This window comes from Brienomyrus brachyistius, chromosome 17 (genome assembly GCF_023856365.1).
Source record: "Brienomyrus brachyistius isolate T26 chromosome 17, BBRACH_0.4, whole genome shotgun sequence".
Taxonomy (NCBI): domain Eukaryota; kingdom Metazoa; phylum Chordata; class Actinopteri; order Osteoglossiformes; family Mormyridae; genus Brienomyrus; species Brienomyrus brachyistius.
The window spans coordinates 18,754,661-18,777,599 of NC_064549.1; the positions used below are offsets into that span (position 1 = coordinate 18,754,661).

Here is a 22,939-nt window from a genome sequence, read left to right on the forward strand (position 1 = left end):
TTCTTATTAGTTTTGGCACGATCCAAACCCATTAGACGGATTATATTGGCCATATGGGACTGATCCAAGTCCGATACGTATTTATTTAGTTTTCGGCAGTCTGTAAAATGATAGCTCCTACATGTTAAATCCATTTGTACAATCAATCACAGGACAGCTCTTTCCCATCTTAGATGTGTTTTTGTAGCATTCAAGTTAACACTGCCACTCAAGTCCAACCCCCTATACCCCTGACACTCAGCCATCATTATCAGTTAAGTATTTTATAATATTTTATATTATAAACATCTCTGCATGCATCTCAACCAACAATTTGTAATCGAATGTCACTTTCCCTCCAACATAATAAAATAAACTCATAAACCATTTCCGTTTGCAGAATCGGCCAAACATTAAAAGAAGGAGAAGAAATCCAAAGCTACTACCACATTCCAGGGTAACCCAATCGCCTAAGATGTTTGTATGGAATGCCATAATACTGAAATACAGAAATACGTAAATATCCACATAAACAAAAAACAAATAAATAAATATTTCAGTAATTAATTTTATTTTTAAATAATTCCATATAGGGTATTATATATTTTTTATAACATTTATCTTCTATGTATAATCTGTAAATTGTATGCAGTGGGACCCCCATTGTATGCAGTGGGACCCCCAGAACCTAGACCTGAGTCCCCCATTTCAGGTTCCTGCGTCTAACCTAGCTGGCCTATGGCGCAGGTGGAGGCCCAATGGAGGGCCAGGTCAGTTCTCTGTCTCCCGAAAGAGGAGATGGGGACACACCAGGCAGGCCAACTGCCCAGACCCAGGTCTCTGTCCAGTGGGCCCCACTCCTGCAGACACCTCCTTGTCGCCCTCCAATTCCCATCCTGCTGTCGTCTCCTCATCGTCGCCCTCCAGTTCCCGTCCTGCAGTCATCACCTCGTTCTCGCGCCCGAACCACTCGATTTCATGACAAAAATATGCTTTAGAGGGGTTTTAATGATATCTATCCATCTATGTTGTTCTGCTGGGAGTTGCCTAGTTTTCAGCCATAGAAATGTCCGGATTATCTCAATTTAGATACAAACACGAGCATCCCAATAAAAATCTTATGTGCAGTGGTAAGATTGATGTGTGGGGTTCAATAGAAGAAAATAGTTCCAACATTAAACTGCTTACTACAGAGTCTATGGACTAAGACAGATCTTGAGTAACTGGGTCATGATTTCTGGTAAGAGACGTTGCTCTCGCATTTTTGAAATGTATTTTCTTGACATTTAATCACCACAGAAAGAATGCCATTCACTCCCATCATATTTGAGAGAAGCCCAACATTTTTTCAACTGATATCTCCAAAACGTCATAGCAGAATTTGTACCACTGGCACCATTTTTTTTCAAGTGGAAAAATGTGGCACTGGTTCCAAATTGGGGACCAGTGCCGTTCAACCATTGCAGTGGGCTTAGAGGCTTTTGGTGTGGCTTAGAGGCTGGTCAGAAACCAGCCTGAACTGTGTTTGAATTTTTGATTGCTTGTTTTTGTATATTCTTGATCTATGGATTTTTATTATGGTTTTTTTGTTTCCCTTGTTATTAGTAATATTTATATACCCTTGTTTTCTAGTCTCCCTTGGTGTTGGTCCTCTATAACTTTACTGACCTCACTTATTTGTTGCCCCTGGTTTGTAATAGTCCACAATTGTCCCTTGTTAGCCCTTGTTATCTGTATATATTTAAGTGCCTGCCCTCATTCTGTTCCTTATTGTGGCTGTTTGCCCTGTGTTGCGATGTTCAGTTGTTACCTTGTACTGTAGATGTTTTATTTGTCTTGTTTTGACCCCTTGTGGTTCCTTACTTTCTGGTTCTCCATTTATGTTCTGTTTGTTAATTAATCCCTTTTGACAGTCTCTACATGGATTGTCCCTCCTCTGTGATGCCCGGTCATAACAGAAAATGAAATCGAACATCTCCCATGGCCTGCACAATCACCAGATCTGAATATTATTGAGCCACTTTGGGTCGTTATGGAGGAGCAAGTCAGGAAACGTTTTCCTTCACCAGCATCATGTAGTGACCAGGCCACTGCTCTGCAAGAGAAATGGCTCAAAATCCCTCTGGCCACTGTGCAGGACTTGTATCTGTCATTCCCTAGACAAACTGATGCTGTATTGGCCAAACAAGGAGGTACTACACCATACTAACAAATATTTGTAGTCTAAAACCAGATGTTTCAGTTTCATTGTCCAACCCCTATATCTTTCAAATACAAAATACTGTCATTTATTTTAATACTTTGCTTGGTGGCTAAATTTTGTAGTTTATATTCATACAAAATACACAATTTGTAAGTGTATCAGATACATTTTGTTGTATTCCTGCCAATCTATGATCATAGATATATTTCATATCTAAGAAATCTTGAGTCCGTAATCTGTTATGAGCTAGATGGAGATACAGTGTATATGTGTTTGAGTGGAGATGGCAGGTGGAAAAGTCTACATCAGTGAATACTCTGATTAGTAGATTAATAATGTACCTGGGGGGCCAGGAGGTCCTCTGGCACCTTTCAGTCCTTGAAATCCTTGTTTTCCTGGACATCCTACTTTTAATTCATCAAAGCAATTTGCTTTGGTCTCCCCCTTTGGTCCCTGGGGGCCTGGACTCCCTGGCTTTCCAGGCTGGCCAGCAAGGCCTGATGAGAAAATTAGCGTAACAACATCCTAGCAACAAGTTCTTTTAGTATCTCGTTCTGGTCACCATTTTATGGAAATGCTCTATTATTCTGTAGCTCTCACCACATGCCAGATCTCCACGGGGCCCTCGATGGCCTGCTGAGCCATTGGTCCCAGGGTCTCCTTGGCACCCTAATGGGCCAGGTGGTCCTCTTTCCCCTTGATATCCTGCAAGGAAAAGAGAAACATGTATTTAAATATTAGGTTTCAACCATTACATCGATCAGCTGATAAAATTAGCCATTATAAGGTTCCATAAATTTATCAGCACTGTGTCATGCCCTGCTCGTCGGCTCCTCATGTGTGCCACGCCCCATGGATTCCCATGTGTGCTTCCCGGATCATCTCCACCTGTGTCCCATTACTTTGATCAGTCCCGTCCATTTAAGTCCGAGTCTTGCCTGTATCCCTTGTCGGTCATTGTGGCTTCCCTTGTTGCGAATCTGTTGCTTGTTGTTAGATTCCCGTTGGTTGCATGTTCCCCGGTCCCGTTTCCATTAAACCCGCTATTTACCCCGATCTCCGCCTGTCTTGCCTGCTACTTGCCCGTCTGCCCACACGATCGTCAGTAAGCTCCACCCTGATCGTGACACACTGATAAACATTTTTGATGAGAAAACGCAAAAAGTTTAGGGCCGAAAGTATATATAATATATATATATATATATATATATATATATATATATATATATATATATATATATATATATTTTTTTTTTTTTTTTTGTTTTGGTTAACAAGTCTTGGCCGCCGAGCACCCTGACAGTAGTTTACTTTTCCCTCCCTGGACCACTCTCTGCAGGTATTCATCACCCCTCAAGCCTTACCGTTTCAGATATGTTCTGACATTTCTTCTGCATTCATTTGTTTTACGTGGGGGTGGTTATATTTATATGTATACAGTACAGGCCAAAAGTTTGGACACACCTTCTCATTCAATGTGTTCTCTTTATTTTCATGACCATTTAGATTGGTAGATTCTCACTGAAGGCATCAAAACTATGAATGAACACGTGTGGAGTTATGTACTTAACAAAAAAAGGTGACATAACTGAAAACATGTTTCATATTCTAGTTTCTTCAAAATAGCCACCCTTTGCTCTGATTACTGCTTTGCACACTTGCTAAACACCTCTGGGAACTCCTTCAAGACTGTTGGAAAACCATTTCAGGTGACTACCTCTTGAAGCTCATCGGGAGAATGCCAAGAGTGTGAAAAGCAGTAATCAGAGCAAAGGGTGGCTATTTTGAAGAAACTAGAATATAAAACATGTTTTCAGTTATGCCACTTTTTTTTGTTAAGTACGTAACTCCACATGTGTTCATTCATAGTTTTGATGCCTTCAGTGAGAATTTACCAATGTAAATGGTCATGAAAATAAAGACAACACAATGAATGAGAAGGTGTGTCCAAACTTTTGGCCTGTACTGTATATTAAGTTACAGTGTCACAGATCAACCCCAGGGATCCCCAACTGACATTAAAAAGACCACGCCTCCCGGGATTCCTTGACCCACCTTTCTCCATTTGAACAAGCTGTCAGCTTGTGGTTTCACGCTGCTACACTGGGTTGTCCGGTTTCTCCGGTTTCAGTGCAGCCACCTATCACAAGCTGTTGCAGGTTATTTGCAATTAAGGGAGACTATTTTACCCTTCAGATCTTGCACTCCGATGTGAGATCTTCTGGAGTTTTTTCTCAGTTCGAGCGGTTTCTAATTTCTGCCTTTCCGAGTTTTCTGACCTCTGTTATGCCTTATAGACCCCGAGTTTCTTTTCAGTCCCATTGATGCCTGATGTGAATCGCCTGACCCCCGTCTGTACCCTGACCACGAGATTTGCCATGCCCCAAGTTCGACTCCACACGCCCGACCCCAGCCTGCCCCACGACAACAATCCTGTTAGCTTCTTGGGTTTTTGGTGTTCTATGTTCTTCGTTAGTACGATCTGGACAACGAACTACCTTTTTCGTAATTAAAGGAGTTTCTTTGCATCTGATTCCGTGACAGCGTCATCTTTTCCCCTACAAAACCCTCACACAGTCTATATGCAAATGCCTTGGGCTCGCTCGCTCTCTCTCTTTCTCTCTCTCCCTTCCTCCCCCTCTCCCGTCAATGCCAATAGCCAGGACAGACTTCAGACTTCTGATTGTAAAACCTCCCACCTTGGAGATGTTACTGGCTTCCTGGGGAAAGAACTGACACCCCACGCCCCAGTCCCATGTCAGCTGAACTATATTTGGCTCATTCATTTACCTGTGTAAATCAGGAATTCATATGTCGGGGTTCCTCGTACACCTGGATCTCCTTGAAAGCCCTTTAATAAAACAGTACTGAGAGGTGAATTTAATGCCCTAATAAGTTGCTAAAAGGGAATTTTTCTAGTAGGACTCACCTTTGGTCCCTCTGTCCCAAACAAACCAGGAAGTCCAAAGTCCCCTTGTGATCCCTGAAGAAGACCATTCTCAAACAGCTGCAATTCACACACACTAATGCATTTCCTTTAAAAGAAAGATACTAAAGCATACCTTCACTCCATTTTGTCCTTGGCAACCAGGAGATCCAGGAATGCCCTGAGAAGACAGGTCACTACATTTTACTTGAATGCTATTACATGCGATGACAACAATTTACATAATCACTGGTATAATGCTACAAAAAAAAATCCATCCAATAATTATCAGTTCATTTATTTTTGCTGTGAGCAAACCAGAGGTTGCAAGGAAAAACTCCCTGGCAGGAAGAAAACTTGGAAGGAACAAGGAGGAGCCCAGTCTTCTTGGGCCAAAAATCATGCTGCTCAAGTATTTGTGCTGCCCTTCTCTTTGTTATCACTATGTGACGTTGTTTCAATTTTGGGGTGATCTGTTTCAAAATTTGATCACTTCCACATTTTCCACGATGTGCCTAAAAAGTTTTTAAAAGATCCATGCAATAATTTTAGAGTTACTGTGTTCACACGACCAAGGGCCCTATTTTGCATCTGGCACAAAGCAACACCAGTTGTTTGCTAGCATGTCTCAGTTATTATTTTCCCATCCAGCACCCAATTGTTTAAATAGTAAATGTACTTGTGCCTATCTGAGCACCCGTGAGTGTATCGGTATTAAAATGCAGTGGAATATAGTGCATTGTTGGCACATGGCTATTCTGAGACAGTGGGACGAGATTGCACTTATGATGCTCCTAATGAGATGATGGATGGTGTCCTGGTGAATCTCCACCCAGATCTGAACCAGGGCATCAATGAGTTCCAGGAAAGTCTGATGGACCAAAATATAATGTCCCATGGCTATTCTATTGGATTTAGGTCTGGTGAGCATGCGGGGCAGTCAATGGTATCAACTCCTTCCTCCAGGTACTGCCTGCATACTCTTGCCAGATGAAGCAACCCATCCAGACCCTTTCACATCTATTACATGTGCTCATCTGTGAAAAGCACAGGGCACCATTGGCATTCTATGGAAAATGCCAATCGAGCTTCACGGTACCAGGCAGTCAGCACATGGGCCACTAGAGAACATCAGGCCCTCAGGACACCCTCTTGATGTCTGTTTCTGATTGTTTGGTCAGAGACATTCACACCAGTGGCCTACTGGAAGTCATTTTCTAGGGCCCTGGCAGTGCTCATCCTGTTCTTCTTTGCACAAAGGAGCAGATAGCGGTCCTGCTGATGGGTTAAGGACCTTCTATGGCCCTGTCCAGATCTCATAGAGACTGTGCTGGGAGCAAACCTTCTAGTAATGGCATGTAATGATGTGCCATCCTGAAGGAGTTGGACTACCTGTGCAACCTCTGCATGGTCCAGGTATCGTCTCATGCTACCAGTAATGACACTGACCATAGCCAAATGCAAAACTATTGAAAAAACAGTCTGAAAAATGTCAGTGGCCTCCAATTGTTAAACCATTCCTGTTTCGGGGGTCATTTAATTTCATTTCACTCTAGTGCAGGGGTCTCCAACACCGGTTCTGGAGAGTTACTATCCAGTATGTTTTCTACCCTACCTGGCTTCTGATGAGCCACACCTGTGCTGAGGTAAATACAAGGAACAGGTGTGACTCATCAGAAGCCAAGTGGTACAGAAAACCTACTGAATAGTAGCTCTCCAGGACCGGAGTTGGAGACACCTACTCTAGTGCAAACTGTTGTTAATTTCATTAACCCCAGAGCAGCTGAAACTGATTAACAACCCCCATTTCTACTTCACTGACCAGATCAATATCCCAGAAGTTTAATACAGCACTCCAGAGTGTGTTGCGAAAAATGCATGTAAAACCACATTAGTCAGTGGTAGACTGTGTGCAACATACCCATATTTTGCGTTACTCCACCCAAAGTATATTCTTAGCCTAAGCACATATAAACCCCAGGCTGAAGTAGATGGGAGAATACACTTAATTGAAAGCTATGTGTTTTTTTTAATTTATGTTCATATGAGAATTGTGTCCACAGTGATGAAAAACCTTGAGATTCTGAAAAGGTTGATTAGTGCAGTTTAATTCTTGGGTCAACAGAAAGTGTGAAAAGTCGAACAACAAAGGAAAGTATAGGGAGTTTATATATATATGATTTCATGCTAAGATGATATTCTGGCTTTCACTGATGTATTTGTGTTGCAGATGTAAAGTATAGCAAAACAGTACTGTCCTAAGAGTAATGTAAAGCTGTGTGTCCTACTCATATTTTATTCAGGTCATTTTTTTCCCTTGTATTTTTATAATTATTGTATAGTAATCCTCTCATATATGCAGGTGATATGTTCCAAGACCTACTGTGGATGGCTGAAACTCTGGATAATAATGTGGATAATCCACAGACTCGTATACATATAACAGGATTTGATAATTTGACAAATTACAGTAAGACATTCGCAACATTTAAATGCAGTAATAATAATGTATATTGTATATTATTGCACAGTACAGTACAGTACTGTACTCTCAAATGAAAGGGATTCTGGCGTTTCAGCTTAACTATCAAGAGACGATGTAGCAATGAAAAAAATATCACAAATCAAAGTATGACAAAGCAAAGAAAACCCCTAAAAGAACGAAAGAACAATGAAAAACTGATACACATTTTACAATGAAAAATACTGTAAAATATAATTTGTCAAAAAAAGTTCTCAGCCTATTGTACTCATCACCTTTACTCTGCGCTACGAGACTTTTTTTTTGTTGGACCTACTGTATTTTAGAAAAGGTGCTCTGTTAACAACTTTAGAACTTTTTTGTCGGCATCACTTTATAAACATCAGTTCATATTTACACAACTTAAGGTTCATGGGGGGTCAAGAGCAGTGGTTCTCAACCGGGGGGCATCAGTGAGGTTCAAGGAGGGCTGCACAATTTATTTGAAAAGCTAGAGTTAGATTGTGTAGAATTTTTTCGGTATCAATATTTTTTCCAAAAAAATGTAGGATGATACAATACTACTTATATAGATGTAATTTATTTGTGCATTAAAACTGAGGTTTTATAAAAGGTTTTTAATAGAAACTAATAGTATTCCTTCCTGGTTGTATACAACATGGGAGCATAAGTTGTGAAATTTCACAGAATCCCAGAATTCACAGTTAAATTCAGTTAAAATTGAGTTCTGGTTTTAGGTTGTATTCACATGCGTAATAGCGATTATATATTTCCACATTCTGATATTAAGTCCAGACATTGTCTTGGTGCACAAAGAAACAATGTCATCATTGCATTTTCCTGAAGCATGTTGGTATTCTGTAGGTTGCTGCTATGAATGTGAGGAAGCCACCAAGTGAAGTCATTCAAAATGATACTTAAAGAAGGCTTGGTTAGTGTCTTGTAGGGAAGCTGATGGAGGGGAACGGCGAGGAGTCATTGTTACTTGGTTACTTCATTTTAAAACATTGCTAAAAATATCACAATTTCCAATATCTATTTTATTTTGCTGAAGTCCAATTCCTTAAAATGAGGGTCATATCAGGTTTTTATAGATAAACATTCATCTTCAATTTTGAGAGCAATCATCAACTAAGGGAAAAAACTGTTGGTGGAGTGAAATCTTGTTTGAGTCAAATTCAAAAGAAATTGCATTGTTTGGCAGTGTAAATGTTTATATTAACACTGGCAATTTTTGTCATCATTGCAGAACACATATAAGAGAAACAATATCATAACCTGTGTAGAGGGGCCAAAATGATTTCCTGGACACAGGGGGTACTTGGATTAAAAAAAGGTTGAGACTGGTTTAGAGTTTGCCCCCATAAAAGTTTTGGTTAGCAGCTGCCACTGCATTTCAGGTATGTGCTCTGGGGTTGATGGAAGAGCTGGCACACAATACTTTATTCACATGTTGTTTTAGCATTGTATGCTGTTTATCTCAGTTTAGAACAGTATGTGTAATGTACGATGAAACACACCCGCTCTAATCAATGTAAAATGGTGCACTAGTTATCTTGTTGCACCGTACTTTATATAGCATATTTATTTATTCTTGTTTCATGTTTACTTTGTCATGTTCTGTTTTTCGGATGAATGCTATATCACTATATGTCTGAATATTTTGAGATTACAATTGACCTCAATTGAATTGACCTTATATGATGTGGAGTGAATTTATTATTAGCTGGGTTCCCCAACAAGCAGGGAAGCTTAAATACACGGGTTTACATGGGTCACTGATAAAAAGAGGTCTCAGTTAACCTGGTTTAATAAAAAGTTCGACCCCCCCCATGTCACAAAAGAAAAATTCTGATAATCAATTACTATTGGGATTAAAATAAAATGCGACCTCGGAGCATTACAAGATTCGTTCGGCTCTTAAACCACTTGTACCCAAAACTGTCTATCAATAACACACTTTTCTTTGTATTACATCGTTGTAAATTATTAAGCTACATTTTTAGCACAATATTGTTTCATTTCAGAACATTAACACAAGCTAGGAGTGAGTACAGCTGTAACTCTTCCTACCTCCTGTCCTGGTAGCCCGCAGATCCCTTTATCGCCTTTATGCCCACTGACTGAGCTGTTCCCCTGGAAGGTATATAGGTGCTATTACACCAGGACATCCTTTACACATACATACATGTATTCTTCTTAGGATTACATTAAAAAACATAGCAGAAGTTTGGTATATTTGAGTATAAAATTATATGTATTACTAATTTTCTATATAAAAGCGCTTTTATATTACGCAAACTATAACATGGAAAAAAAGCACCATCAATTGGTTGACAAATACATAATTTGGCATTTCAATTATGTACATTATTTTAATCAATTTCAATATATTTTGAGATTCCTAATCAGATATTTTCTGATTATTATTTTTTTTTTATTATAATCTGATAATTATTTTCAGTAATGCACATAAGCCTTTGTAATTTCTTTATTTTCTGCATGCGAATAATATATTATTTGTACCACATGACAGGCAGAAATGAAAGGGTAATACATATAAATTTAAAAAACATACCCACATGTCACTCAGACATTATTATTATCACATTCTATAATGACGGAGACTCACAGTTTTTCCTTTTTTCCCAGACAAGCCAGCTAAACCTCTGTCTCCCTGAAAGTTATACAATAGTACAAGTTACTTAAGAAATAAGCTGTTTGAAAAAGACACACTTATAAGTAGGTAAAGTAGAGCTTGGCCACACTTTGTCCCCTTTCTTGAAGTATTCTTCTGGAGGTTCCACAGTCTCAAATGGTCCTGGAGGACCTTCTTCCCCTTGCTCTCCCTGACCAAGGAAACATATGCACACAAAAGTCTCAGTGAAGCATGCATATTGAGCACCTCTACATAGTAACACACATAAGCTGTGTTGGCAATATCCACTCACCAATTATATATCCCACTGTACAAGGAGTTGGCTATATAGAGCGTAGTGCTGTTCAAATCCTCAACTGTTAATTTCATTCACTATATAGTAGTAAAAATCAGTGTGAAGCACACCAAAACATAGTGTACAGAAACTGTACCCTACATTGGTCGACTTACACCACCACACATTGTGGTCTCTCATGTAAGTGTCAGAACCATATTTGAGAAACTTTACTCAGTCTGAACTGTAACCATTGACTGCTGTTAAATAGTTTGCTTATTAAATACTGTACTTGCACGTGAGATATAACAACAGTGGGAATGCTACTGCTGCTTTAAAAATAAATGGTTATTTTGATGTATTTGACTGCTTGACATGGGAAATGTGAATTCACAATTAATAGAGTGTATTTAAGATTAGTATAAAACATCATTGTTACAACTGTAGTCCCCGTCATGGTTGTGTAGGTGGATACAGTACAGTCAAGTAAGTTGCAAATAAAGTTGTGTGCACAGTTCTTTTATTTTTATTTAAACATTATGAAGGCATTTCAAAAAGACATACCTAAAAATAGCAATGTCGGTGTTCATGTTGTGGCATTCACATATGCGACAGAGATAACAATTATAAATGTCTTGCACATAGTTATCTAGCAGCATTATATCCACTTCATATCCAAAATTTATCAACCACTGTCTGTCCCTATCCCCTAGTGGGTGTTCTCTGTAGCAAACACTATATCGTGAGTGAGTGACTGACTGAACAACTGGACATTTAGAACACAGCTACTGAGAGTCTGTACATAAGATCAGAGCCCTGATTCCATTCCGCATTGCTCACCTGATCACCTTTCAGTCCAGGAAATGATCTTCCAGTTTCTCCCTACGCACAAGTACATACAGGGAAAAGACAATAACATACAGGCAGGCAAGAACTCAGGAAAACATCCATGAGTATATCCATCCATCCATTTTCCAAACTGCATACTGTAGGTCCGGAGCCTATCCCGGAAGCAATGGGCATGAGGCAGGGAACAACCCAGGATGTGGGGCACACTCACACACCATTCACTCACACTTGCACACCTATGGGCAATTCAGCAACTCCAATTAGCCTCAGCATGTTTTTGGACTGTGGGGGGAAACCGGAGTACCTGGAGGAAACCCCATGACGACATGGGGAGAACATGCAAACTCCACACATGTAACCCAGGCGGAAACTCGAACCCGGGTCCCAAAGGTGTGAGGCAACAGTGCTAACCACTGCACCACCATGCCATCCCTCCATAAGTACACAAAACCTTTATTACAGTTCTTAGCTTAACGCAGTAGCACAATCTACAACAAAAACAGACTTGGGTGTGCATCCTGAGCCAAAGCAAGCATACTCACGGACGAGCCCCTTTGTCCGGGAAAACCAGGAAGGCCCTAGAATGCAGAAGGAAGCACAGTCAGAAGAACTTTAGATTGTGGTTTGTGGGAATGTTTTGGGAAAATATCTTACTGCATTTCCGTCAGCACCACAGGGTCCCACGGGGCCACATTTCCCACAACTTCCAGTCATTCCCTGGGGAAAAAAAATATAGTGACAGCTTACAGTACAAAGCAAATGCACTGACCATAGTATAACCTTAAAAATATTGTGTTATGCATGCTATACAATGGAACCATGCTAGCTATCATAGAGTAGGAGGTAAGGGGCACACGCTAATCACTGTGTGTTGCTACATCCACCACACAACGAACCACCTCAGGGATGAGAACCTGAGTGCAGCTCTGCAGTGGGTGATATCTCAGCACCACACTAGTCCGAATGGACGAGCGTGAGTGTTTTCCAGTGGCTGTTCTACCAATCCTGCCACCAACCTCCAAATATCCCTGTAAATTGAAGGACCCCCTTACAGGGCTGGGTATATATTAACATCATACCCAGGACAAGGCAATTGCAGGTTAAGAGCCATGCTGAAAGACCCAACTATATATTGCTAGCCAATGTATTGCTATGTATCAGATACCAAATTACCAAATCAATGAAAAACATCAAAGATAATAATTTTTGCCTAATCATGTATCCATTTACAATACTATTGAAAGATCCCCAATGAAATCCCCTGAAATGCCCACGATAGACATTATAAACACAACATTTATAATAATATATTTGTAATGCCTGCAAATTTTTATGTTAGATGAGACTAAAAATTCAACAAGCACAAGTTGATTTTCCTCAAATGAAGGATATCAAGACTGTCCGCATTTACACATAATTTTATTACACATCTGAGTAGCCCAGAATGTCCTGAAAACAAAGACATACAGAATACATGCCCAACGCATGTACGTACAGTGTAATATGCCTAAAATTAATGGGAGAGAAAAACACTCAAAAATGGATATGGTTGAAAGGGTAAACATAATCCACATATTTTCAGTGGGGTTGAGATAAACAGAAGCTCGCTGCTCAGCCTACTGTGTTTAAGTACCCATTTGTGTCAATTAGTCAAATAGCTTATTATCAATACAAAATTCTGAACTCAAATGATTTTTTAATAATACAGTTTATTTTTTACTATACATATACACATACACATATTATTGTTTCTTTAAACCATATGATTATGTGAAAGGACTAGTTGTACTCTATAATAAAACATAATATTAATTAAATAAAACTAAAAAATCATTAGTGCACATCTGATGAAAATGTTCTGGTATGAAACAAGCAAAACCACTTTGCGTCTTGCTTTCCACTAGTGCAAAATAGGACCCTTAATATTAGCCTGATATAGCCATTCCAAAACCAATAGTTACTTTAATCAAGCTTGAAGGTATTGATTCTTGAGTAGGTGCTCTTTGTTGAACAGAAGTTGCTTCCAATGCATAGCAGACCTGCACATTAGTGATTCTTCAGACTACTTTCCTCTCATCTGAGTTTGGGTCTTCTTCCAGACCTTGGCAAAGTGACTACAGCTCCATATGACTTGTCTGAACTGATTAACTTGGGATCTGAAGTTGTTTAGAAATGATTCCAAGAGACATTGCCTTAAATAACCTTAATGAGATGTTTCTAATAACCATCTCTCTCAATCTCTCGTAGGCTGGCAGAAATTTTTCTCCACTCTCCAATGCATAATTCTTTCCTAAAACACCCTCTGATACAATGAAGAATTAATAGTGGACTCTATAATGGTGAGCTGGCCAGGTCCTGCTGCAGCAAAGCAGCCCCAAGACATTTCCACCGCCATGCTTCACAGTGTGTATGAGTTTCTTTTGCTCAAAAGCTGTATTTGGTTTACTCCAAACATATCTTCTGTTATCGTGTCCAAAAAATTCAAGTTTAGATTCATCTGTCCAAAGCATGCTGATCCAAAAGTCCTGGGCCCTCATTTATCAACCGTTCTTATGCACAGATTTGTGCGTATTTTTCGCATGAGAACAGTTTCATGCAAAGTGTGGAATTTAACATCTTGTACTTATACTTATAAATGTTCTTAAATATAAGAACAGCTCTGACCATGCGTACGCACAGAATCTAGTGGTAGAACAGGGGAACTACAATATTGAAAGTCTCAGTTATCCATGCTTGTCCTTCATTTGAAAATGATATATACTCAATAAGTAATTATTTTTATTGAGAAAAAGCTTTGTCGCCTAATTGGTGTTAGAATCTATAAAAGAGACCTGTGACCGACGGGCATTTAAAAAAGTAGCATGCCTGATCTGGCTTTATTAGAAGATTTGGCAAACGCGTCTTCCGAGTTTGCACTGATCTGCTTGGTGAGAGTTCAGAGTGGTTTCTGAGCAGATACCACTTCCCGAACGAGACCTTTATGGGTTTATGCCATGATTTGGGACCTTTTTTGGAGCGACAGCCCAATCATATGAATCCTATTCCAGTCCAAATTCAATTATTGTCAACCCTGGGATTTTTAGCTACCGGCACTTTCCAACGTGATATTACAGACAGATCGGGCATTTCACAGCCAACGCTGAGCTGGATTATGCCATCCGTGTTGGATGGCATCATTTCCCAGAGCCCAAAATATATCCAATTTCCTTGGACAAATCAACAACAAGGCTGAATCAAACATGAATTTTACGCAATTGTGGGATTTCCAAATACCATAGGAGCACTAGATTGCACACACATTGCAATAAAAACACTATCACAATACAAATTTAATTATGTCAATAGAAAAGGGATTCATTCCATTAATGTACAAATAATTGCTGATGCTCATTTAAGCATTTAAAATTTTGTTGCCCGGTGGCCTGGAGGTACGCACGATTCATTTAATGTGCAAAACAGCTCCATCGGAGTGTGTCTCAAGAGAGGTGATGTTGAGGATGGATGGCTTATTGGTGAGTGTGACAGTTTTTGAAAATGTTATTGCTTGAGTAATTATATACAACAGTTATTATAACCTTACATTTTAGGTGATCAAGGTTATGCATTGAAGCCCTGGCTCATGACTCAGATACCAAATCCAGTGACCGCTCAGGAGCAAAATTATAACAGAGCCCATGCGTAGACAAGATCCACAATGGAACGCGCAATAGGTCTCCTGAAAGGTCGGTGGCTGTGTTTCTCAAGTATCGGAGGTACCCTGCAATATCGACCTGAAGAGGTGTGCCGCATAATCATGGCTTGTTGTGTACTCTACAACTTGGCCATCAGACAAGGCATTCCTCTGCAGTAACCCCCAATACCAGACCCCCCCGTGCCTGACGCAGAGCATCCTCCACCACCAAATGCTGCTGCCATTCAGACAAGAGTGAGGGTCATTCAGAGATTTTAATGTAGGTAATCAAACAAACAGCACATTGATTGATGGAAAAAAAACTCTTATTTTGCAACTTAAACTGGTAACACTATTTATTTTCCATGTATGACACACATGCGGCAATTTAAGATATTTGTTAATCTCAACAAAAACATTGTTCATCATTATTAACTGCTTCAGTTAGTTGACTTGATTGTCTCCCCTTGATCTCTTAGGTCCGCGTCAGTCAACACCTTCGGCTCCCGACGCACTGACAGCCCCTGCACCAGCTGCTCGACCCGTGGCTGCTCCTCCTGTGTGACCCAGGGACTTGGCAGAGTTTCTGTATTAAAACAAACATTTTTACTTTGACGGAATATTTCTAGTAAAATCTCAGTTTATTATTAAAGTGTCACATGAAGTTTAAAAGGATGTTGTTACACTTTGAAATAAAATGTTTGCAAACTGTTTTGTTTACCTTCATTGTGGAAATTGGATGGTCCTGCTTGATCTGCTGGTGAAGGTTGTCACTGTCTCTGCGTACTGATGCCAGACAAAGCAGTATCTCCAATAATGCTGGCAACACGCGTGTCAAATGTCGTCAGCTCTGTAGTGATCTGTCCATCCACGGTAGCAGATCTGTCCCGTCTGTGTGCCGAGACACGTTTTCTGGTATTTAGTTTGATATTGAACCATTTTTTAATTTATTTATGACAGGGACCTCCCCTCTGACCCGACCGCATTTACTGCCTCTGTCACTTGCTCCCAGGCAATATTCTTTTTTATTTTTTATTATTTATTTTAGGGAGTTCTTTGGACCTCATCATGGCAATACTACTCATTTCAACAATCAAGAGCAAATCAAGCTAAATGTCTGTGATTTAAATAAGACAGGCTCCAGCAAAAAGCTCTGCAACCATGTTTAATCATTTTCACCTGATATGGGTCACCTGACTAATTCTAATCATTTTAAATAATGGCATGTGAGGGTGTCCTAACTTTTTCCTCAGTGGAAACTGGTATCTTGGACCGTGTATATTTTGGCCATTCGATTTTCGTTTTGGAATCAATAATTAAAAAACCATAAACAACAGGTGATTTGTTTTTTAATATAAAATCCAAAGTCAAAATATTAGAAAACAAACCATTTTTTAAATTTTCCTTTAAAATATGCACAATAAAAACTGAAGCTAACCGGAACGAGAATTGGGCGGTTTTATCGTTTTCTGGCACCGGATGTCACGTACAAATCGTGTGCGCGTGTGCGAGCACAAGTGGCACTACTTTCAACATCCCGGACACACAGGTGAAGCGGAACAAAGCAGGGCTGGTCTTAGCCAACAACACTTCTTTCGGATTTATATTATAATGGGTGCGTGTCACTACGCGATCCGTACACCCTACGGGATCCATTGCTTCTGGATCCGGTTCATGCACAGTGTACATGTGCGCCTGCGTACGTTGCTAGTGTTTTGGACCGGACTCCCTATTTACAGCAGTCTCCCTATCTATGATAACGCATGCGTGAGAACGCGTCTACGCTAAAAGTATAGTCTAGTTACTGTTGTTTCAGGTTTGATCCCTGTGGAACAAATGTGGGAAATGTATTTCTCAGCAAGTCACAACAATAAAAAAATCTTTTTCTACAAGATAATGTACCTGTACCTCACATGGTTTCATATTGGGCTGGTATTGTTGTTAGCAATTTTCTACTTTTGACTATTAAGCTGAGTGAAGTATCATTAAATTGTTGCATAAATACTACCTGGTCAAAATGTTCTTTTCTACTAGATTTAAAAGGACATTGACACGAGCTTTCTGAAACAATTGTGCATTTGATTTGGACTCTGGTGTCTGGTCAGATGTTCTTGTCCTTTGCAGATGTTCTATAATGAGTTATATTTCTCCTTGAAATACATTCTCGTATGAGTTTTTGATTACGAGAAAGGGGAAGATGTATTTGCTGTTCTATTCAATAAAAGTAACTGAATGAATGTAATTTTTTTATTGATACTACTTAAAGATAGCAATTTTATCATTATACACATAATACAGTTTTATAGCAACCAAGCAGCAATCATAAATAAAAAAATATATACGTGTATAAACATCCAAAGACAAGGAGGTTATTCCTTTGGGAAAAAAACGACTGATTTCGCACACAATCTCTTGGGACTATCTGTCATGCCCCGCTCGTCCGATCCTCCCGTGTGCCACGCCCCCTCATCAACCCCATGTGGATTCCCCGTGTTCACTAGCTGCTTCCTGTTGTTGTCATTAGTTCAATGTATTTAGTCTGCTTTTCAATTTGTTTCCTGAGTCTGGTCATTAACGTTACATGTTGTTATTGAGTGTGTTAGCCCATAATAAAGTCCTTTGTCTGTATCCATGGCTTCCTTCGCCTGCTTCCCTGTGAGAGCTGTGACACTATCACTATTCGTTTTCTTTCAAGAATATTTTTAACTCATTTTCAAAAATAATACTATTTGGAGTAATTTCCAGAAACCTACACTTACGAATATGAAACTTGGCAACTATGATGAGATAATTACAAAGGTATTCAATATATTTATCTTGCAGTGGTTAGTACCGCTGCCTCACACCTCTGGGCCTTGGATTCATGTGTGGAGTTGGTATATTTGTCTATAACAACAGATTCTGATCGCTGTATTTGTTTGCCCTCAAAAAATTGTCCATGTACACCCATGCGTGCTTAGAATTGACTACGAGTTGTAAACGTATGCAGCACAGTGGATCGAGCCGCAGTCGTAAAATAGTCGGTGTACGCATGCTTGAATTCTGAACACATACACTGTCCAAATCTGGCAAAGAATCACGCAGGTGCACATGTATACTGTGCATGAGCCGGATCTGGAAGCAACGGATCCCATAGGATGTACAGATCATGTAGCGACTAAAGGGTGAATAAATGGACTCAAAGCCAATGCTACAATATGCATACATATAAACATACATGAAATAAACAACTTGAAAATAAGGTATTAAGTCTGTGTTTTTCATTTTCAAACTCACACGCACTTTAAGGGAGTAACATGGAAATAAAGCAAGTATCTTACCTCGTTGACAGCAAGGGTATAACTTTGGCTGGAATATTGGAGGGGTTTATGTCTCCACCCATTATGGGGGGAACATGATTATTGGGGGGGTTGTATTAGTTGGTTTTGATTTATTGGCTCTCTAATTTATGCCCACGTTTGACAGCATTTGTCTCCTCTAGCTCTAAGTACAGTATGCGTCTGAGCACCGACCCAAGCCTGAACCACGTTCAGCACAAAATCTTCTTATACTCCTTGCAGAAAAAGCCCTTGTTTCCCCGAACTGGTGTAACATTCTTGTAGAAATTTCAGTGGATGACAATTGCTTCACCATTTGTAATATGGTGTTACTGTATGGCTCCAAAGTCATTATAATATAAATCTGAAAGAAGTGTTGTTAGCTGCCTTAAGTACGTATATTATATAAAAATAGGAGTGAAATACAATGGTTTTTAATAATGAATGCTCATAGTACTTTGTGATGCTCATGAAAACATTGTGTGGCTTCAGCGGTTTGTACTAGTACAGTACTAAATATAGTTCATTTCATTATTAATGTATAATAATTATTACTAATTACTGTATTATTCTTTTTCTGACTTGCCTTCAAATTTGATTTAAAGACAGACTTAGGGAATGGATCTCATTCATAACCTGGGGACTGCCTGTATCAGGGTTTTTGCTTTACCGATAAGCATTTAATTGTAGACTTCAGACTTAGTTGCTGTTAGTCTAAATGACTGCAACTATGTTAACCATGCAGTTCAGGCTCTTAAGTCTATCTGTAAACCGTTTATATCTGTGTTAAGCTCAGGCGACCCTCCGACTCACTTGGTGAATTTCATTAAAGGGACTCCCTCTCACCTAAGTGTTACGCCCTCTGGCGCTCAGCCCAACACAATAATAAACAATAAACTACATTCTGTTTTGGTTGACTGCCGTGTCCACGTCCTTCTTCCTGCTCTATACATGTACATGTGTGTGTGTCTGCATATATATTACATTATGGTTAAACCTATTTTTATTGACTGCATGTATTGTAAATTTAGTCAACTAAATCTGAAGTAGATTTGATTACCAAAATATCCAGTAATTTTTGTTGACTAAAACTACACTAAAATGTTAAATTAAATTAAAAATAAAATACTCAAATTATGCAGAATATGGTGCCCTAAGAGGCGATCCATGTAACCTATAGGATGGACTGGCCTTGTCCTTAAATGACACATGAGCAACATCCACCATAATACTTACAGGCGAACCAGGCTTCCCAGGAAACCCAATGTCCCCCTGAAAAACACAGAGAGAAGTGACAGGTTGATCTAATTCAATCCATCTACTTTCTGAAACCACTTTTATCCAGGGTCAGGGGGGTCCAGACTCTATTTCAGAGGCTATTAGCATAAGAAAGGGAACAGCCCAGAACTGGGCACCAACCCGTCACAGGGCACACTCACATAGGGACACCTGTGGGCAATTTGGTAACTTCATTTAACCTCACCATGTTTTGAGCTATGGGAGGAATCTGGAGTAGCTGCAGGAAACCCCATGATGACCCAGGGAGAATATGCACACACACAAAATCACGGTGTATACTCAAACCCTGGTCCAACAGGTTTCAGGCAACAGTGCTAACCACAGCGCCACCACCAATCACTCAGTATATTATATAAATTAAATAAATTATATAACAAATTATAAAACAAATTATATAAATTTGTATAATAATAATGATATTCTGGATTAGGGATGCTTTGGTTAGCACTGTTGCCTCACACCTCTGGGACCCGGGTTCGACTCTCTGCCTGGGTCACATGTGTGTGGAGTTTGCATGTTCTCCCCATGTCGTCGTGGGGTTTCCTCCGGGTACTCCGGTTTCCCCCCACAGTTCAAAGGCATGCTGAGGCTAATTGGACTTGCTAAATTGTCCGTAGGAGTGCAAATGTGAGTCAATGGTGTGTGAGTGTGCCCTGCGATGGGCTGGCCCCCCATCCTAGGTTGTTCCCTGCCTCGTGCCCATTGCTTCTGGGATAGGCTCCGGACCCCCCGCGACCCAGTAGGATAAGTGGTTTGGAAAATGGGTGGATGGATGGGATTAGGGATGTAACGATACACTCAACTTATGTTTCAATACGATTCACAATTCTGAGTTCACGATATGATTTTCTAACGATTTATTAACAGTACGAGCTGCAGACAAATTTATTCAAAAATATTCTTTTTATCTTTCTAAACTGTGCAAAATGTGTCCTCTTCTTAACAGTGCAACTGAAATTGAATAAAATACTGTTTAAAAATATCCCAAATCAAAATAAATTTTTTAAAAATCTTCGAATAAACGGTAACGTACAACATCGACGTAAATACATAGTAACATCTGACGTCGTAGTACGTAGTAAAGTCAAATGCAATATTACACCAGTTTTTCTGTTAAGTAAAGTACCGTGAAGTGCTCCTAAAGTAGCGATTCATTTTCCACAACAGCCAGTTTAAATCATGATATATTTACATCGATTTTTAACCGATTCACAATTCATCGTTACACGCTTATTACGGATATTTTAAAGTTTTTTTTTTAATTATTTTGAATGGCTAAGGATAATAGGAAGGGATTGATATAACTGGTACGCAAATACGCATTCACCTTTAAAAGCGATACGTGCAGAAATTGATTGTTGTAACAGCATGAACGCGTATGTATTTTATGTGCATTTGCGCCAATATGACAAGAAATTGTGCTTTTTAGCCTTTATATGCTAATTCGTACTTCATTTGCGGTATAGAGGGTAAAATGCACGGTAATTTGTCATATAAAGTAGGTGCAAATGCACATAAAATACATATGTATTTGCGCTGTTACATTAATCGATTGTCGTGCGTATCGCTTTTAAAGGTGAATGCGTACTTGCTTACCAGTTATGTCAATCCCTGATAATAGGGTAATTTTAAATTATAATCAGTACTTACACGAGGGCCAGGCAAATTCTGTGGTTTATAGGCATAATCCCCCTTCTGTCCTTTTGTTCCCTTCAAACCCTAAATATCCAGAAAAGAATGTCAGCAAATTCACCAAAACCACAGGAGTATTTTTGTTATTTGGTTATTAAGTCATTTAGCCATAAAAAATACTATTCATATGCACATTATGTCACGCGACGGCTCGCGATCGCCTGGTGAGCGGGCAGAAAGGCGAGCGAGCGGAAGCAGGCACACAGGCAAGGTTCGGGAAACAGGGTTTTTACTGGGTACAGGTACGGACAAACGCTGGGTAACATCAATGACAGACACGGGTTAGTACAAATCAGGAACTTAAATACATGAAACAAGGTAGCAGGAAACAAGACACGACTGGGCACAATCAGGAAATCACACGTGGGTAATTAGGGGGCGTGGCACACACGAGGAGCGGACGGAGCGGGCGTCACAGAACCCCCCCCCAAAGGCGCGCTACACCGGGCGCGCCAAGGAAGGGGGCGACGGACGGGACAAGGCAGAACAGGACCTGAAAGACAAGAGCAAAAAAATCAACGGGGAACAGGGAACAAGACAGACAGGCAAAACAGACAAAGAGGCAGGAGCCAGGACAGGACACCACACAAGACAGGAAAGGCCGACAGACAGACCAGGAAGGGAGAAACAGAGGGAACAGGCGGAACAAAAGGAGCGGGAGTGACGGGAGGAAACGACGGGAAACCAGGAACGGAGCGGGGCAGAACAAAGAAACCAGGAACAGAGGACGGCGGGACAAAGGCAGGTGGAGGAACAAAAGCAGGCGGGACAGAGACAGGAAAGAAGGGAGAGAAGGAGGAGGAAGGAAGGGGAGCCCGAGGGAGCCCCAGCGGGCGACGGGAGGCAGCCGGAGGGGCCGCAGGCGGCCGGGAGGCCGGAGCCGGAGGGGACCGAGAAGGGGCAGAGGAGACAGGGCGAGGGACCCGCGGAGGGGCCAGGGAGGGAGCAGGAGGGAGCACCGGGGAAGGGGACGAGGGAGCAGGAGGGGCCCACGGCGAAGGCCCGGAGGAGGGGGGAGCCGCAGCAGGCGGCGACGTCCGGTGGAGGGCCGGAGGTAGGGGCCCCGCAGGCAACCGAGGAGCCGCCGTCGGGGAGCCCGCCGGCGACCGACCAGGCACCGGAGGGGGGAGCGAGGCAGGGCGACGAGGCACCGGAGAGGGACCCGCAGGCGACAGCCGACCCGGAGGGCCAGGAACCGCAGGCGCCAACCGAGCCCCAGCGCAGGCGAGGCAGGGCGAGCCAGGGGGCAGGGCGGGCGGGACCCCAGCCCTGCGTCTGTGTCCCCTCCCCTTGCGGGACACAGACAGGCCGACCCTAGGTCGGGGTCGGCGTGGCCGGGACGAGGGACAAGGGGTTACAGGAGCGGGGCCAGGGACAGGAGCGGGGCCAGGGACAGGCAGTAAAGTCATTCGAGGCGCCTCGGGAGCTGCTGCAGGCGGAGGGGGCGCCGGGACAGGAACAGGAGCTGGCTGCAGAGGGGGCGCCGGCCCGGGAGCTGCAGCAGGCGGCTGCAGAGGGGGCGCCTCTGCAGGAACTGGAGCGCGGTCAGGGACTGGAGCGCGGTCAGGGACAGGAGCGCGGTCAGGGAC

The 22,939-nt window shown here is 41.2% G+C and overlaps 1 protein-coding gene and 1 long non-coding RNA gene across 2 annotated transcripts in view; both read right to left on the minus strand.

Moving 5' to 3' along the window:
* Nucleotides 1-750: 750 nt before the first annotated feature.
* LOC125712074 (collagen alpha-1(II) chain-like) overlaps nucleotides 751-22,939 on the minus strand; it is a 48,023-nt gene continuing 25,834 nt past the window's right edge. The window contains exons 8-21 of the mRNA XM_048981710.1: nucleotides 21,309-21,377; nucleotides 19,596-19,631; nucleotides 12,027-12,089; nucleotides 11,915-11,950; nucleotides 11,364-11,405; nucleotides 10,359-10,439; nucleotides 10,223-10,267; nucleotides 9,664-9,726; nucleotides 5,245-5,289; nucleotides 5,112-5,165; nucleotides 4,973-5,033; nucleotides 2,783-2,887; nucleotides 2,524-2,679; nucleotides 751-971 (exon numbers count right to left, since the gene is read on the minus strand). Of these exons, the coding sequence (XP_048837667.1) occupies nucleotides 751-971; nucleotides 2,524-2,679; nucleotides 2,783-2,887; nucleotides 4,973-5,033; nucleotides 5,112-5,165; nucleotides 5,245-5,289; nucleotides 9,664-9,726; nucleotides 10,223-10,267; nucleotides 10,359-10,439; nucleotides 11,364-11,405; nucleotides 11,915-11,950; nucleotides 12,027-12,089; nucleotides 19,596-19,631; nucleotides 21,309-21,377 (1,077 nt within the window). The remainder of the gene's footprint in view (nucleotides 972-2,523; nucleotides 2,680-2,782; nucleotides 2,888-4,972; nucleotides 5,034-5,111; nucleotides 5,166-5,244; nucleotides 5,290-9,663; nucleotides 9,727-10,222; nucleotides 10,268-10,358; nucleotides 10,440-11,363; nucleotides 11,406-11,914; nucleotides 11,951-12,026; nucleotides 12,090-19,595; nucleotides 19,632-21,308; nucleotides 21,378-22,939) is intronic.
* LOC125712403 (uncharacterized) lies at nucleotides 14,684-19,588 on the minus strand. The gene is made up of 2 exons (XR_007383297.1): nucleotides 15,764-19,588; nucleotides 14,684-15,628 (listed from the first exon to the last, which is right to left on the minus strand). It is a non-coding gene; the product is annotated as an uncharacterized LOC125712403 (long non-coding RNA).